We start from the raw sequence: 15,958 nt of genomic DNA on the forward strand, positions 1-15,958 counted from the left end.
ACCATCTCCTAGGGCCAACTACATGTGCCTGGCACATGAAAGACAAGAATTCCAAATCTGACATTTCCATGAGGCGGGTACTGTTACCACATTCATGGAAGAAGAGACTGAAGTTCAGAGTAGCCAGGGAGTGAAAGAGACAGGTGGACCTCTTCTTACTACACTCTGTGGCCTTCTCAATCCCAGCTGGGCTTGATTCCAGACCAGATCCCACCCTCCTCTGTCTCCTCCTTGGGTAGGGCCCTGGTGTCTCTGCCATGGAGGCCCGTCTGTGAGTCTGGGTTGTTCTCTCTGGTCTCTGGCCTTCAGGTGGGACTGCTTTCTCAGCCCCTCCTCTCTGGCACCAGGTCTCTGCCACTCTGTCTACACAATCAGTCTTGGATCCTGCTGCTCTGTAATTCCAACCTCGAATGTCCTTTCTCTTCCCTAGCCTAAATCCTCGACTAGGCTGGGATCAGTGGCTCATGCCTGTAATCCCAGCACTTTGGGAGGCTGACGCAGGAGGATCGCTTGAGGCCAGGAATTTGAGGCCAGCCTGAGGAACGTAGCGAGACCCCCATCTCTACAAAAAAAAATAAATAAATAATAAAAATTAAAAAAATTAGGCAGGCATGGTGGTGCACATCTGTAGTCCCAGATTCTCGAGAAGTTGAGGCAGGAGGATCGCTTGAGCCTAAGAGTTTGAGGCTGCAGTGAGCTATGACTACACCACTGCACTCCATCCTGAGTGACAGAGCAAGACCTTGTCTCAAAAAAAACCATGCTAGGCACAGTGCCCAGTGTGAGGTATGCCCTCCCAGAAAGCAGTGTTTCAACCATAGGATGCAATCTACTTAAAGATTGAGAAGTCAAGGTCAAGATAGCCCAGCCCCCTTGCTGCTGCCAACCCTGCAGACAGGCCAGGGCTTAGCAGACACTTCTAGGGCAGTGGCAGTGCCCACCTCATGCCCTTCTCTTGCACACCACACCCAGAGATGGTCAGAAGCATCCATTCCCTGCAGGGAGAGCAGGTGCAGGGGGAATGCCAGGCGGGATCAAACTAGGGTTAAACCTACTGCTCCCCAATCCAGGGAGCAATCTGGGCTGGTCAGTAACCCCCAGAGCCTCCACTTCCCACCTCAACAGGGTCACAGGCCCATGCCCAGGGCACTCCCACGACATTAGTCAGACTGTGCACAGCCATAGCTCCTTGCAGACTATGACTCATCCTCACATCCACCAGTTCTCTCTCTCTCTCTCTTTTTTTCAAGACAGCGTCTCACTCTGTCACCCTGGCTGGAGTGCAGTGGTCCCATCGTGGCTCACTGCAGCCTTGACCCCCTGAGCTCAAGTGATCCTCCCACCTCAGTCTCCCCAGTAGCTGGGAGCATAGGCATGCACTGCCATGCCCGGCTATTTTTTTTTTTTTTTTGTATTTTTAGTAGAGACGGGGTCTTGCTATGTTGCCCAGGCTGGTTTCCAAATCCTGACCTTGAGTGATCCGCCTGCCTTGGCCTCCCAAAGTGCTGAGATTACAGGCACGAGCCACCGTGCCCGGCTGCCATCAGCTCTCTTAATGCTCTCCATAAAAGCATAAAGCAAAACAAGAGTGCTGGGCCATGGCCATTTTGCTGAACAGACACATGGAGAATGAATGAATGAATGAATGAATGAGGATGAGGCTCTGTAAGTGACTTGCCCAATATCACAGACCTGGGCCTGATTTCCCTGCTGTACCCACCCCCAGTAGGTGCCCACAGACCCCGGAGATCCTGAAGGACAGGTCAGGGAGACTAAGCTGTTTGCCCAGGTCCTGTTGGATGGGGTTGGCTTTCCTGGGAGCCACAGGAGGAAGAGCAGAGTGACGGTCCCAAAACAAGTTCCTTGGACAGGATGGTGCAGGGGTCCAGGAGTCCAGCCTCCTTCCTGGGCCCTGCCGTTCCTGCTCCACTCTGGGTTTTTTTCTTGTTTTTTTTTTGAGACGGAGTCTTGCTCTGTTGCCCAGGCTGGAGTGGAGCCGCACCATCTCAGCTCACTGCAACCTCTGCCTCCTGAGTTCAAGCAATTCTCCTGCCTCAACCTCCTGAGTAGCTGGGATTACAGGCGCCCGTCACCATTTTTTTTTTTTTTTTTTTGAGACAGAATCTGGCTGTGTCATCCAGGCTGGAGTGCAGTGGCACCATCTTGTCTCACTGCAAGCTCCGCCTCCCAGGTTCACGCCATTCTCCTGCCTCAGCCTCCCGAGTAGCTGGGACTACAGGCTCCCGCCACTGCACCCGGCTAATTTTTTGTATTTTTAGTAGAGACGGGGTTTCACCATGGTCTCGATCTCCTGACGTCATGATCCGCCTGCCTCGGCCTCTCAAAGTGCCGGGATTATAGGCGTGAGCCACTGCGCCCGGCCACCATGTATTTTTCAGTAGAGGTGAGGTTTCACCATGTTGCCCAGGCTGGTCTCAAACTCCTGACCTCAAGTGATCCGCCTACCTCGGCCTCCCAAAATGCTGGGATTACAGGTGTGAGCCACCGCGCACGGCCCCTGCTCCACTCTTGCCTCCTCCGATCCCATCCCCACCAAGCAGCAGGTGTGATGTCCTTAACCCATGAACCTGTCACACAGCTGCAGCTTCCACGGCTACCTCAGCTCTTAGAGCAAAGCTCTGGCTCCATCCCAGGTCCCTGGCCCTGTGGGGTCACCCAGGTCAGCCTCTGGGGTGTGATCTTTCCCTGGCTTCCCCCACTGCCCACTCAGCCTCCCTGCTCTTTTCAGTTTCTTTTTTTTGTTTTTTTTTGAGACAGAGTCTCGCTCTGTCACCCAGGCTGGAGTGCAATGGCGTGATCTCGGCTCTCTGCAATCTCCACCTCCCAGGTTCAAGCGATTCTCCTGCCTCAACCTCCCGAGTAGCTCGGACTACAGGCATGTGCCACCACATCCGGCTAATTTTTGTATTTTTAGTAGAGACAGGGTTTCAACATATTGGTGAGGCTGGTCTCGAACTCCTGACCTCAGGTGATCCACCTGCCTCAGCCTCCCAAAGTGCTGGGATTACAGGTGTGAACCACCGTGCCAGGCCTCTTCTCACAGTTTCTCTAGTCTCTCAGGCCATGGGTCTCTGCCTGGCACGATGCTCTGGCCCCACATCACTAGGCCAATGCCAGGCCATTCCCTAAGTTCTGCCCTCACACCATTCCTCGGGGCAGCCTCCCCACCAGGCCAGGCTCTGAGAGCACCACAGCACACTTGGCAGACTCTGTAGGGAGACACTGATGTCTGCGATCACTGGCCTCGTGGTCTCTCTCCTGTAAGCTGGAGATGGCTGGAGGGCAGGGACTACATCTGGCCACGCTCACCACCAGGTCACCCAGGGGAAGTTCTGTCCAGAGGAACCAGGCTAGCAAAGGCGTGGTGCCAGGTATGGTGGCATGGGCCTGTAGTCCCAGCTTCTTGGGAGGCTGAGGCAGGAGGATTGCTTGAGTCCAAGTTTGAGGCTGCAGTGAGCTATGACTGCACCACTGCACTTCATCCTGGGCAACAGAACAAGACCCTGTTTCAAAAAAAAAAAATAAAGAAAAGAAAAGCAGAGCCCTCACCCTGGCCAGGGCAGGGCAGACAGGAAATACAGCTCAGTGAACAGTGGGCAGGCACTTGTCACATGTCACTTCAGACAAGTTATTAAACTTTCCTGAGGCTGGGCACGGTGGCTCACGTCTGTAATCCCACCACTTTGGGAGGCCAAGGTGGGTAGGTCAAGAGATCAAGACCATCCTGGCCAACATGGTGAAACCCTATCTCTACTAAAAATACAAAAAATTAGCAGGGCATGATGGTGCGTGCCTGTAGCCCCAGCTACTCGGGAGGCTGAGGCAGGAGGATTGCTTGAACCTGGGAGGTGGAGGTTGCAGTGAGCCGAGATCGCACCACTGCGCTCCAGCCTGGCAACAGAGTGAGACTAGAAAAACAAAACAAAACAAAAAACAAACAAACAAAAACTTCCCTGAGCCTCAGTTTCCCCATCCATAAAGTGAGGATGATAAAACCACATCGCAGCATCACAGCACAGGCTTGAAGATTCAACGGGGCCATGGGTGTAAACATTTCCTCTCGCTCCCCTACCCACAACCCCAAAGGCTCCTCCCAGAAACCTCCAGGAGAAACCTTTGCCAGGTTCTCAGAGCAGGAAGGGAGGATCCCAGGCAGCAATATGCTTTGGGGATACCTGCTCTGGGTCCCCAGACCCCCTGCCCTTCTCCACTCGGCTTTGGAGCTCCAAGCCTGTGCTCCCCACCTCGGGTTGGAATGACCAACCACCTTCCCCCAGGAAGCCTTGCAGACAGGACACAGGGACCCCTGCCCCACCGACAGCTCCTCACACCCCAGGCCCAGAAGTCCATGTCAGGGACTTCCCTGTACCCTATGAGTCTCTTCCCAACACTGTGGTCCCAGGTGCAGGGTTAGCCCAAGGCCACCACAGCCTGGCTGGACAGCAAGACACAGCCCTGTCCCATCCACCTGACTACCACCAACCCAGGTCACTGCTGTATTCAGACTCTAGAAGACTTGGGGGTCACTGTCCCCTTTCCAACCTGGCCCCAACAGCTGGGACTAGTGGAGAAGAGGGGCCCCTGGCAGGAAGCTGTCAGTTCCAGTGACCCAATTCTCTCAACTTCAATAACACTGATCACTCGAGTTGTAGCTGATAAGGTGTCTGCACCTCCTGGCCCTGGGCAAGGGGTTATAACCATTACTACTGTTATTATTATTGCTTTTTTGAGACAGAGTCTCACTCTGTCACCCAGGCTGGAGTGCAGTGGCATGATCTCGGCTCACTGCAATCTCTGCCTCCTGGGTTCAAGTGATTCTCCTGCCTCAGCTTCCCAAGTAGCTGGGATTATAGGCACACGCCATCACAGCCAGCTAATTTTTGTATTTTTAGTAGAGATGGTGTTTCGCCATGTTGGCAAGGCTGGTCTCAAACTCCTGACCTCAGATGATTTGCCCGACTTGGCCTCCCAAAGTGCTGGGATTACAGGTGTGAGCCACCGTGCTTGGCCTTATTATTATTATTATTGAAACAGGGTCTGGCTCTGTCACCCAAGCTGGAGTGCAGTGGCACTATCTTGGCTCACTGCAACCTCTGCCTCCCAGGATCAAGCCATCCTCCCACCACAGCCTCCTGAGTAGCTGGGAGTACAGGGTCATGCCACCATGCCTGGGTAATTTTTTTTGTATTTTTTTTTGTAGAGATGGGGTCTCACTATGTTGCCCAGGCTGGTCTTGAACTCCTGGGCTCAAGTGATCCTCCCATCTCAGCCTCCCAAAGTGCTGAGATTACAAGCACGAACCACTGTGCCTGGCCAGGACCAGGGGTCTTGAGAACTCCAGTTCCCAGCCTTTTCCAGTACATGCCTGGCACATGCATGTGGATGAGCTGGATCAATAGATAATATCAATAATAGCCAAAATGTATGGGTACTTAGTATTAGGCACTGTCTAAATGAGTGATACGTTTTAATGCATCTCCAACTATGACTGAAGTACGATTAAAATTCCCATTTTGGTAGGGCGCTGGGGCTCACACCTGTAATCCAAGCACTTTGGGAGGCCAAGGTGGGTGGATCACCTGAGGTCGGGAGTTCAAGACCAGTCTGGTCAACATGGTGAAACCCCGTCTCTACTGAAAATACAAAAATTAGCCGGGCGTGGTGACACATGCCTGTAATCCCAGCTACTAGGGAGGGTGAGGCAGGAGAATTGCTTGAACCTGGGAGGTGGAGGTTATAGTGAGCTGAAATCACGCCACTGCACTCCAGCCTGGACGACAAGAACAAAACTCCATCTCAAAAATAAATAAATAAATAAGTAAGTAAATAAATACATAAATAAATATCCCATTTTACCGATAGAAAGAGTGAGGCCCAGAAAGTTTAAGACACTTGCCCAGGGTCACACAGCAACAGTCTCCAGAGCCCACATTACCTGTCTCTCTTGTCACTCTGTATGGTCCTGATAAGGAATGGGTGTCCCAGGCTGGACCCTGTCCGAGCCCCCTTCGAGTCCCCACCCTGCCCAGCCCAGGGGGGTCCAGCTTCGCCAAGTGGGGCGGAGCAGGGGAGGGAAGGGAAGCTGGGCCCAGAGCCCAGTACTGCCCGCACTCACCAGCACGCGGTCCCCCAGGCGCAGGTCCTTTTCGCCCCGCTTCACAGAGCCGCTGTCTGAGAGGTTGGATCCCGACTCGTTGCCGGTCTTCACGGAGCTGTTGAGGACGCTCTCCCGCAGGGGGATGACGCGGCTGGTCAGCGGGGGCGTGGCCGTGCCCGAATGTAATGACAGGTTCTGGGCAGTCAGCGACTCCACGGAGTGGGCATCACTCCCCGAGCCCTCGGCCGTGGGCTGCCGGGTCAGCTTGGAGGGCCGCGTGAAGATACCCTGGAGGGCCGGGCACTCGAAGTAGCGCACGCCGCCCACCGCGCCATCATTCTTGCCCACCGGGTCGTCCAGCACCACGCCAGCCCACTGGCCCGGTGCGAACTGCGTCTCTCCCAGATACTGCACCACGCCTGGCTTCACGCCGTTCACCCACACCCGCTCGCCCACCACAAAGTCCCCCACGAAGTCATCCCCCACTTCCGCCGCCTTGGGGCCCGGCTTCTCGGGGGCAGCAGCTGCAGCCGGGGAGGAGGAGGAGCCAGATGACTGTTTGTGCAGTGGGGAGCCTGCAGAGAAGGAGAGGGAAAGGGAAAGAGGTGGCTGTTAGGGCTGGCCCCTGGGTGGCCCCAGGAGCACAGAGTCTAGGGTTGGGAGGTGGCTGATTTGTATTTTTGGGTAGAGATGGGGGTTTCACCATGTCGGCCAGGCTGGTCTCGAACTCCTGACCTCAAGAAATCCGCCCGCCTTGGCTTCCCAAATTGCTGGGATTACAGGCGTGAGGCACCACACCCAACCCCTGTTTATTTACTTTTTGAGACAGGGTCTTGCTCTGTCACCCAGACTAGAGTGCATTGGCGATATGGTGGCTCACTGCAGTCTTGACTTCCTGGGCTCCAGCAATCCTCTACCTCAGCCTCCCGAGTAGCTGAAACCACAGACACCTGCCACTACACTGGGCTAATTTTTGTATTTTTTTGTAGAGACATGGTCTTGCCATGGAAACCGAGGCAGGAATGGTTGGCTGTGTGGTCTTGGGCAGGTCCTCCTCAGGTCTCCCCCTACTCTTCCAGCCCTCCAGAGCATCCCCAGGAAAGTACGCCCTCAGAAGCAATGTTTCCAGGCCGGGCACGGTGGCTCATGCCTGTAATCCCAGCACTTTGGGAGGCTGAGGCAGGCGGATCACCTAAGATCAGGAGTTCAAGACCAGCCTGACCAATATGGTGAAACCCCATCTCTACTAAAAATAAAATAGTTAGCCGGGTGTGGTGGCAGGTGCCTGTAATCCCAGCTAGTGAGGAGGCTAAGGTGGGAGGATCACTTGAACTCGAGAGGTGGAGATTGCAGTGAGTTGAAATCATATCACTGCACTCCAGCCTAGGGGAAAGAGAAAGACTTCATTTTTAAAAAGACAAAAAAAAAAAAAAAAAAAAGAAGCAATGGCTTTCCACTTCTCAAGGAAACTGTAAGTCCTGGGCCAGGGATGAACCCATTCTCAAGGATTACAAGCCACCCCCCCACCAGGTGGGCTCAGGCCCTCAGCTGTTGACCCGAGACCCCCTGTGGCCCCTATGTGGGACCTAGGTGTTGTGCAAGTGGTCTCCGAGACCCCCATCCTCGCCCTCAGACGGTTACAGGGCCCACAAAAGGCTACCAGCCTATTTCCTAATAGAGGGACACAGCCACAGACTTCTTGCATAAAGATGTCCCCTTCTGTCTCTCTTGGGACAGGAAAGAAAACCCTCCTAACTCTCTCCTGGGCCTCCCCCTTTCTCCCCTCCCCAAGCTGCAGCCCAGCCTAAGGCCTCAGGGTCCACAGACCCCGGAAAGTGGAAGGGTGGCTAGGTTTGGTGGCTCATGCCTATAATCCCAGCACTTTGGGAGGCTGAGGTGGGCGGATCACCTGAAGTCAGGAGTTCAAGACCAGCCTGGCCCACATGGTGAAACCCCGTCTCTACTAAAAATACAAAAAAATTAGCCAGCTATGGTAGTGGGTGCCTGTAATCCCAGCTACCCAGGAGGCTGAGACAGGAGAATTGCTTGAACCCAGGAGGCAGAGGTTACAGTGAGCCGAGACAGCACCACTGCACTCCAGCCTGGGTGACAGAGTGAGACTCTGTCTCAAAAAACAAAACAAAACAAAAAAAAAAACAAAAAAAAAAACAACCATAGTAATCACAGGCTTGCATGAGACTCCGTGCTAAGAGCTTAACATACGATAGCTCATCTGATCCCCAATTGCCCCCATTTCACAGATGAGAAAACTGAGGCTCAGAGATATCAGGTGCTTCACCTGAGCTCCCAGACAATAGGCAGCAGGACTGATTTGGTTTGGCTGTGTCCCCACCCAAATCTCATCTTGAATTGTAGCTCCCATAATTTCCACGTTTTGGGAGGTACCCAGTGGGAGCTTAATGAATCATGGGGGTGGTTTCCCCCATACTGTTGTGGTGGTAGTGAATAAGTCTCATGAGATCTGAAGATTTTATAAGAGGTTTCCCCTTCTGCTTGGCTCTCATTCTCTCTTGTCTGCCGCCATGTAAGACGTGCCTTTTGCCTTCTACCATGATTGTGAGGCCTCCCCAGCCACATGGAACTGTGAGTCCATTAAACTTCTTTTCCTTTATAAATTAGCCAGTCTCATGCTGAGCATAGTGGCTCACGCCTATACTCCCAGCACTTTGCAGGGCCAAGGTGGGCAGATCACTTGAGGTCAGGAGTTCGAGACCAGCCTGGCCAACATGGGGAAACCCCATCTCTACTGAAAATACAAAAATTAGCCAGGCGTGGTGGCATATGCCTGTAGTCTCAGCTACTTGGGAGGCTGAGGTAGGAGAATTGCTTGAACCCAGGAGGCGGAGGTTGCAGTGAGCCAAGATGGCACCATTGCACTCCAGCCTGGGTGACAGAGCAAGACTCTATCTGAAAGAAAAGAAAAGAAAAGAATAGAAAAGAAAAAAGAGAAAAGAAGAGAGGCCAGGCGCAGTGGCTTACGCCTGTAATCCCAGCACTTTGGGAGGCTGAGGCAGGCGGATCACGAGGTCAGGAGATTGAGACCATCCTGGCTAACATGGTGAAACCCTGTCTCTACTAAAAATATAAAAAATTAGTCAGGCGTGGTGGTGGGCGCCTGTAGTCGCAGCTACTCAGGAGGCTGAGGCAGGAGAATGGCATGAACCCGGAAGTCGGAGGTTGCAGTGAGCCGAGATCGCGTCACTGCACTCTAGCCTGGGCGACAGAGTGAGACTCCATCAAAAAAAAAAGAAAAGAAAGAAAGGAAGGAAGGAAGAAAAAAAGAAAGAAAAAAAGAGAAAGGAAGGAAGGAAGGAAGGAAGGAAGGAAGGAAGATAGGAAGGAAGGAAGGAAAATAAGCCAGGCACAGTGGCTCACACCTGTAATCCCAGCACTTTGGGAAGTTGAGGCAAGTGGATCACTTGAGCCCAGGAGTTCAAGAACAGCCTGCACAACATAGCAAGACCCCCATCTCTTATAAATAAATAAATGAATAAATAAGCCAGGTGCAGTTATGCAGCCTGTAATCCCAGCTACTCGGGAAGCTGAAACAGGAGGATGACTTGAGCCCAGGAGGTCAAGACCAGTGTGGGCAACATAGCAAGACCCTGTCTCTACAAAAAATAAATATAACAAAATAAAATAATTAAGATAGCAGCTGCATTTATGAAGTGCCAACTGCATGCTCCTCAATGGACAGGGCACTTTTTTTTTTTTTTTGAGACGGAGTCTCGCTCTGTTACCCAGGCTGGAGTACACTTGTGCAATCTCGGCTCACTCCAACCTCCACCTCCTGAGTTCAAGTGATTCTCCTGCCTCAGCCTCCGGAGTAGCTGGGATTACAGGCATGCACCACCACGCTGGGCTATTCATTATAAGAATACATCATATTTTTACCTTGCAGATTTGGAAACAGAGGGTAAGGTCACCCAGGCCGAGTAGGACACCCAGCTAGTCTGGCTTCAGAACCCTCCCTCTTTTGTTTTTTTGAGACAGAGTCTCACTCTGTTGCCCAGGCTGGAGTCCCCAGGCTGGAGTGCAATGGTGCAATCTCTGCTCACCGCAATCTTCGCCTCCCAGGTTTAAGCAATTCTCATGCCTCAGCCTCCAGTGTAGCCAGGATTATAGGTGCGTGCCAGCACACCAGGCTATTTTTTTTTTTTTTTTTGTATTTTATTAGAGACGGGGTTTTGCCATGTGGTGAGGCTGGTCTCAAACTTCTGGCCTCAAGTGACCCTCCTGCCTTGGCCTCCCAAAGTGCTGGGATTATAGGTGTGAGCTACCACGCCCAGCCAGAACCCTCCCTCTTGACCACACGCACAGTGGGTGCCTGGCAGGTGCCAGCTCCTACCCCATATCCATTTCTAGGGCACTTTCCTATGCAGAGAGAGCTCTGTGACCTCTGCTAACTGAACAGAACCGCTGTAGCCCAGCTAAGGTCTGTTTCTACCTGCTCTCTGTGCTTAGAGCCCAGAGAAGGGTCCCCAGGTCGAAGGTGACCCAGCATGGCTATTCTTGGTGAGAAGCTGCCTGCTCAGCTGTCCTTGTCCCCAGCTGTCCGGGCCCAGGCGGACCCTCAGGTAATCTCTCCCCGACTCCCTCCCCTCCCAGGGGTCACAGGCCCAGGGACCAGTTGTTTCAACAGCTGCAAAAATCCAAGCCACGAGCCCATGGCAACTGCACGTGATACTTCGCTTCATTCTTCCTCTGAGTAGTGGGACTCTCGGCTGCCCCCGCATCACAGGGACAAAACCCTCATCAAATTCCATGCACGCTGAGACATTTTCAGCTTCCTGCAGTTGAGAAACCATGGGAAATTCCCTATCCCTCCAGGGAGTCATCAGTGACACACTGGCTTGGCCAGGGCGAGCCAAGTCTGGCCTTCCCAGATGGGTGCCTCAGTTTCTCCATGACATAACAAAGGACTAGGTCAGAAATAGCTAGGGTCCTTTCCAGCGCTGACATTCTCCATGTCCTATGTCTCCTCCCAGGGGAGCCAATGTATATACGATGGAGTTTTTGAAACCTGGTTAACGGGAGCTTCCTCGGTCCATATCCTCGCAGGCCAAAGGCAAGCTGTTTGGGAGCTCCCTGTGGGCACAGCCTGGGCCTCACTGCCCTCTGAGTTCCCCAGCAAACCCCCGCGAAGGCAAAGAGCCACTACTGACTTCCAGCTGGGCCCAGCAACACAGACTTAAACCTCACATGAGGCTGGGCACCATGGCTCATGCCTGTAATCCCAGCACTTTGGGAGGCTGAGACAGGAGGATCGCTTGAGGCCAGGAGTTTGAGACCAGCCTGGGTAACACAGTGAGACCCTGTCTCTACAAAAAAATACAAAAATTAGCCAGACATGGTGGCTCGCTCCTGTAGTCCCAGCTACTCGGGAGGCTGAGGCAGGAGGATTGCTTGAGCCCAGGGAGTGGAGGCTGCAGTGAGCCATGATCTCATCACTGCACTCCAGCCTGGGCGACAGAGCGAGACCTCATCTCCAAAAGAATTAAAATAGGCTGGGCAAGGTGGCTCATGCCTGTAATCCCAGCACTTTGGGAGGCCGAGGTGGGTGGATCACCTGAGGTCAGGAGTTTGAGTCCAGCCTGGCCAACATGGTGAAACCCCATCTCTACTAAAAATACCATAATTAGCTGGGCGTGGTGGCAGGTGCCTGTGATCCAAGCTACTTGGGAGGCTGAGGCAGGAGAATCGCTTAAGCCCAGGAGACGGAGGTTTCAGTGAGCTGAAATCGCATCACTGCATTCCAGCCTGGGCGACAGAGCAAGACTCTGTCTCAAAAAAAAAATTAAAATAAACCTCCTACATGCAGTTGATTTATTCCCCAGACAGTGATTCCTGCCCAGACAAGAGCCACAAAGCAATTTACTGCAAGTTTCAAGTTCAAAGCATGACAAGGGCCTAAGGACACGGTGCAGGGTGGCTGCAGCTGGTGGCGTGGTCCTGCAGCCGGTGGGGATAAAAAGGGCGCCCAGATGACGCATTCTCCTCTCCGCCTGCGAGGACGCGGGTCCTGCCCTGCCTGTGGAGGTGGGGACTGGGCTTTTCCTGCTCAATCTCATCAGGAGGGACCCCACTTCCTGAGGACCTACTAGGTGCCAGACTCTGTGTCAGACACTGGACAAGAGGCATGGCCAAACAGGGCCCGGCAAGGGGGTGGAGTGGGGATGCCAGCAACTACAATTCAGCTTGCCACGCCATGTGCGTAACTGAGGAAGGAACCCAAAATGTGGTACCCGGGGGAGCGGGAGGGAGGGCTCCACCTCGAATGATGTGGGTGTGGGTATTTCCCACGACCTCTTGCCCCAGAAAGTTACAGAGCTGGCTCCCTCACCTCCTCAGAGAAGCCTTTCCTGACTGCTTTATCTAAAACTCATCACCCTGGTTGGGCATGGTGGTTTGTGCCTGTAATCCCAGCTCTTTGGGAGGCCAGGGCAGGAGGATCACTTGAGGTCAGGAGTTGAAGACCAGCCTGGACAACATAGCAAGACCCCATCTCTAAAAAAAAAAAAAAAAAAAAAAAAAAAGAGAGAGAGAATTCTAGGCTGCAGTGAGGCATGATCCCACCACTGCAATCCAGCCTGGGCAATAGGGAGACACTGCCTCTGAGAAAAAAATTACACGGGGCACAGTGGCTCATGCCTGGAATCCCAGCACTTTGGGAGGCCGAGGTGAGCAGATCACCTGATGTCAGGAGTTCAAGAACAGCCTGGTCAACATGGTGAAACCTCGTCTCTACTAAAAATACAAAAATTGGCCTGGCATGGTGGCGGGCACCTGTAATCCCAGCTACTCGAGAGGCTGAGGCAGGAGAATCACTTGAACCTGGGGGGCGGAGGTTGCAGTGAGCCGAGATCGCACCACTTCACTCCAGCCTGGGCAAAAGAGCAAAACTCCATCTCCAAAAAACAAAAAACCCCAACAACAACAAACCTTCTTCTCTGATCAGTAGCAGGGGACCCCGATCTACATGGTGCCCCCCACCCACCACATAATCTACCAACTGCTACAGCTTTAGCTACTGCCTACATGTGACCACACTTTTTTCTTTAAGACACAAATACATTCTCCTTGTAAACAATTCAAATGACACAGGAAGATGTAGAATGAAACTGATCCCGGCTGGGCGTGGTGGATCACACCTGTAATCCCAGCACTTTGAGGCTGAGGCGGGTGGATTACCTGAGTTCAGGAGTTCGAGACCAGTCTGGCCAACATGGTGAAACCCCGTCTCTACTTAAAAAACACAAAATTAGCTGGGTGTGGTGGCAGGCATCTAAAGTCCCAGCTACTCAGGAGGCTGAGGCAGGAGAATCACTTGGACCCAGGAGGCAGAGGCTGCAGTGAGCCGAGATCACGCCACTGCACTCACTCCAGTCTGGGCGAGACAGAGTGAGACTCTGTCTCAAAAAAAAAAAAAAAAAAAAGAAAGAAAGAAAAAGAAAACGAAAAGAAAAGAAAGAAAGAAACAAATTGATCCCCTCTTGCTCACCTCAGTCAGGATCAAGACCTGCCTCCTCCAGGACCTTACACCCAACATCCTGAACCCACATGACCTCCTTCCTCAGCTCTTGCCAAAGCTCCTCCACCATCCTCCACATCTCAGGAGGCCCTGCAACCACCCATGCACTCAGGTTGCAAACCGCCATTGCTCTACTGGCTCATCCTTCCCCCAGTCTAGCAATTCCACAGAAGAAATCACTCCTAATTCATTTATGCCTCCTTCTCAGGGCTCAGAGGCTCGCCTGAATTTTTTTTTTTTTTTTTTGAGATGGAGTCTCACTCTGTCGCTCAGGCTGGAGTGCAGTGGCATGATCTCGGCTCACTGCAACCTCTGCCTCCTGGGTTCAAGTGATTCTCCTGTCTCAGCCTCCCGAGTAGCTGGGATTACAGGCGTGTGCCACCATGCTTGGCTAATTTTTTGTATTTTTGGTAGAGACGGGGTTTTGCCATTTTGGCCAGGCTCATCTCGAATTCCTGACCTCAGGTGATCCACCCACCTCAGCCTCCCAAAGTGCTAGGATTACAGGTGTGAGCCATGGTGCCCAGCCAGAAATCTTAATATGTTTTAAAAGAAAAAATAAAATAAGGAATGCACTCTTTAGTCTATTTCCCAAGGAAATAATTTAGAAAAGGAAAAACTGACTCACTATTTTGACCTTCACAAAAATAAAAAACTGAATCTAAGAGCCTCCAAACCAAGGAGCAGTTACATAAATTATGGTCACATTATTCAGATTATTAAGCAACCTTTAAAACATTATTTGTCCAGTTTATGTAAGACAGTGTTTATGATGTGATTCTTGGTGACACAGCAGAGTTCAGGAGCATCCCCACATCCAGCACAGGGCATGGTGGCCTGGGGGTAGGGGAAGAGGAATAGAGAACAACAAAAAATGAATCAATTAAGAAACACTGGCTGGGTGTGGTGGCTCACACCTGTAATCCCAGCACTTTGGGAGACCAAGGCAGGCGGATCACCTGAGGTCAGGAGCTCGAGACCAGCCTGGCCAACATGGCGAAACCCCATCTCTACTAAAAATACAAAAATTAGCAAGGCATGGTGGCGCATACCTGTAATCCCAGCTACTCGGAAGGCTGAGGAAGGAGAATCGCTTGAACTTAGGAGGTGGAGATTGCAGTGAGCCGAGATTGCGCCACTGCACTTCAGCCTGGGTGACGGGAGCGAGACTCCATCTCAAAAAAGAAAGAAAAAAAAAAAAAGAAAAGAAACACCAAGAGGAAGCTAGGCACAGTGGCTCAAGCCTGTAGTCCCAGCTACTGAGGAGGCTGAGGCAGGAGGATCGCTTGAGGCCAGGAGTTCAAGATCAGCCTGGGCAACATAAGAGAGATCTCATCTCTACAAAAAAGTAAAAATAATAGAAAATAAAAAATAGCCAGATGCAGTGGCTCACATCTGTAATTGCAGCACTTTGGGAGGCCAAGGCAGGCGGATGGCTTGAGGCCAGGAGTTCGAGACCAGCCTGACCAACATGGCGAAACCCCGTCTCTACTAAAACTACAAAAATTAGTCAGTGTGGTGGCACGCACTTGTAATCCCAGCTACTCGGGAGGCTGAGGCAGGAGAATTGCTTGAACCCAGGAGGCAGAGGTTGCAGTGAGCTGAGATCGTGCCATTGCACTCCAGCCTGGGCCACAGAGCAAGACTCTGTCTCAAATAATAAATAAATAAATAAATAGATAAATAAAATAACCAAGAGGGACCTTGCAGGGACCCACAATGTTGACATGTGATGAAGTGAGATGTGTGATGAACTCAGCCCTCTGCCCCAGTGGTTTGGGGGCAGATAAAAAAGTGTCCTCTGCTAGGATCTGGTTCCTTCTTAAATGTTCCACAGAACATAGCTCCACAGGCTGTTCCTAGGTATTATGAAAACAAACAAACAAACAAACAAACAATTTAACCTCCAAGTTCAAAGAAGCTTGAGAAACAGCAACTTCAACAAAGTGAAGGGTACTTGTCTGCAGAACTTTTCAGAGCCTTTGATGTACCAATGAGCATGGTGACCACAAAGGAGGGGCTATAAATAAGGCGACCACATGATTTAACATTCAAACCCGGGTGCCTCTGGGAGTGAGAGGTGCTCTTAATATAGCATCATGCTGGCCGGGTGTGGTGGCTCATGTCTGTTATCCCAGCACTCTGGGAGGCCGAGGCGGGAGGATCACTTGAGCTCAGGAGGCAACATAGCGAGACTTTGTCTCTATAAAATAATACAAAAATGGCCGGGTGCAGTGGCTCACGCCTGTAATCCCAGCACTTTGGAAGGCCGAGGAGGGCGGATCATG

The 15,958-nt window shown here is 52.1% G+C and overlaps 1 protein-coding gene across 3 annotated transcripts in view; it reads right to left on the reverse strand.

Annotated features, from left to right (window-relative positions):
* CLIP2 (CAP-Gly domain containing linker protein 2) overlaps positions 1-15,958 on the reverse strand; it is a 116,272-nt gene that overhangs the window by 57,900 nt on the left and 42,414 nt on the right. For all 3 annotated transcript variants that reach the window (XM_034951420.3, XM_034951418.3, XM_034951419.2), the window contains exon 3: positions 6,137-6,693. In XM_034951420.3, the coding sequence (XP_034807311.1) occupies positions 6,137-6,693 (557 nt within the window). The remainder of the gene's footprint in view (positions 1-6,136; positions 6,694-15,958) is intronic.

This window comes from Pan paniscus, chromosome 6, assembly GCF_029289425.2.
Source record: "Pan paniscus chromosome 6, NHGRI_mPanPan1-v2.0_pri, whole genome shotgun sequence".
In the NCBI taxonomy this organism is placed as follows: Eukaryota; Metazoa; Chordata; class Mammalia; order Primates; family Hominidae; genus Pan; species Pan paniscus.